This window comes from Bison bison, unplaced genomic scaffold (genome assembly GCF_000754665.1).
Source record: "Bison bison bison isolate TAMUID 2011002044 unplaced genomic scaffold, Bison_UMD1.0 scf7180017864260, whole genome shotgun sequence".
Taxonomy (NCBI): domain Eukaryota; kingdom Metazoa; phylum Chordata; class Mammalia; order Artiodactyla; family Bovidae; genus Bison; species Bison bison.
The window spans coordinates 3,654,844-3,655,573 of record NW_011494832.1 but is presented as its reverse complement, the minus strand read 5'-3'; the positions used below and the strand labels follow the sequence as shown (position 1 = coordinate 3,655,573).

Sequence of the window (730 nt, the reverse complement as noted above, 5' to 3'; positions counted from 1 at the left end):
GAGCGCGCGCGCCCGCGCTGCCGCGGACCCCGGTGCCGCACAGCCCGCGAGGGCCGGCCACCCGCGCGCGCGCCCCTGGGAAGCGCCCCCGGAGCCCCAAACCTCTCGGGGAATTCCCCTACCTGGCTTTCTACTCGAGAGTGTGGTAATTTCTTCCCGTTTACTCACACCCAGGGATGTGTGCGGACCTGCCCCTTGGGGTGCGGGTGGGAGAGCTGCCAAAGTTGGAAACCGAAAAAAAACCAGTCCTGGGCGTTTGAGCATGCCCAGCTCGGGCGGGCGCGCGAGGGTTTTCAAAATGCAAACCCGTGTCAGCTGGCCTTCATGGCGGTGGGAGATAGAGCGAGCTGGTTCGGGAATGGAGCCATGGAGAAAGCAGAACAGGTCAAGTGCGGAACAGAAAAGTCCGGGGAGGACAAGAGGTCAACTTTCTTCCTTTTTTTTTCTCTTCTCTCCTCCCTCCTACCATCCATTTTCACGTTCCTTTCCACAAGCAGAAAACATTTTGAAGGATTTCCTCAAACCTGAGAAAATGTGAGACAAAGAATCAAAGAGTATATTTTTAAAATAAGAACCAACACATCCACACAAACCTGCTCCTCACCGTAACTGACCTCCTCTGGGACTACATAGAAGCTTCCAAGCCAAGTTCTGCACCAATATTCATGACCATGTTAGTAAATCAGAAGCCAGTGGGCATGTCATTCCTTATTGCAGGCTTTGGCTTCCT

The 730-nt window shown here is 54.2% G+C and overlaps 1 protein-coding gene across 1 annotated transcript in view; it reads right to left on the bottom strand.

Annotated features, from left to right (window-relative positions):
- The window catches only part of GNAI1 (guanine nucleotide binding protein (G protein), alpha inhibiting activity polypeptide 1), a 106,616-nt gene extending 106,147 nt beyond the window's left edge, over window positions 1-469 (bottom strand). The window contains exon 1 of the mRNA XM_010848102.1: window positions 123-469. Coding sequence (XP_010846404.1) covers window positions 123-264 — 142 coding nt within the window. The 5' untranslated portion in view covers window positions 265-469. The remainder of the gene's footprint in view (window positions 1-122) is intronic.
- Between the last annotated feature and the right edge of the window lie 261 nt (window positions 470-730).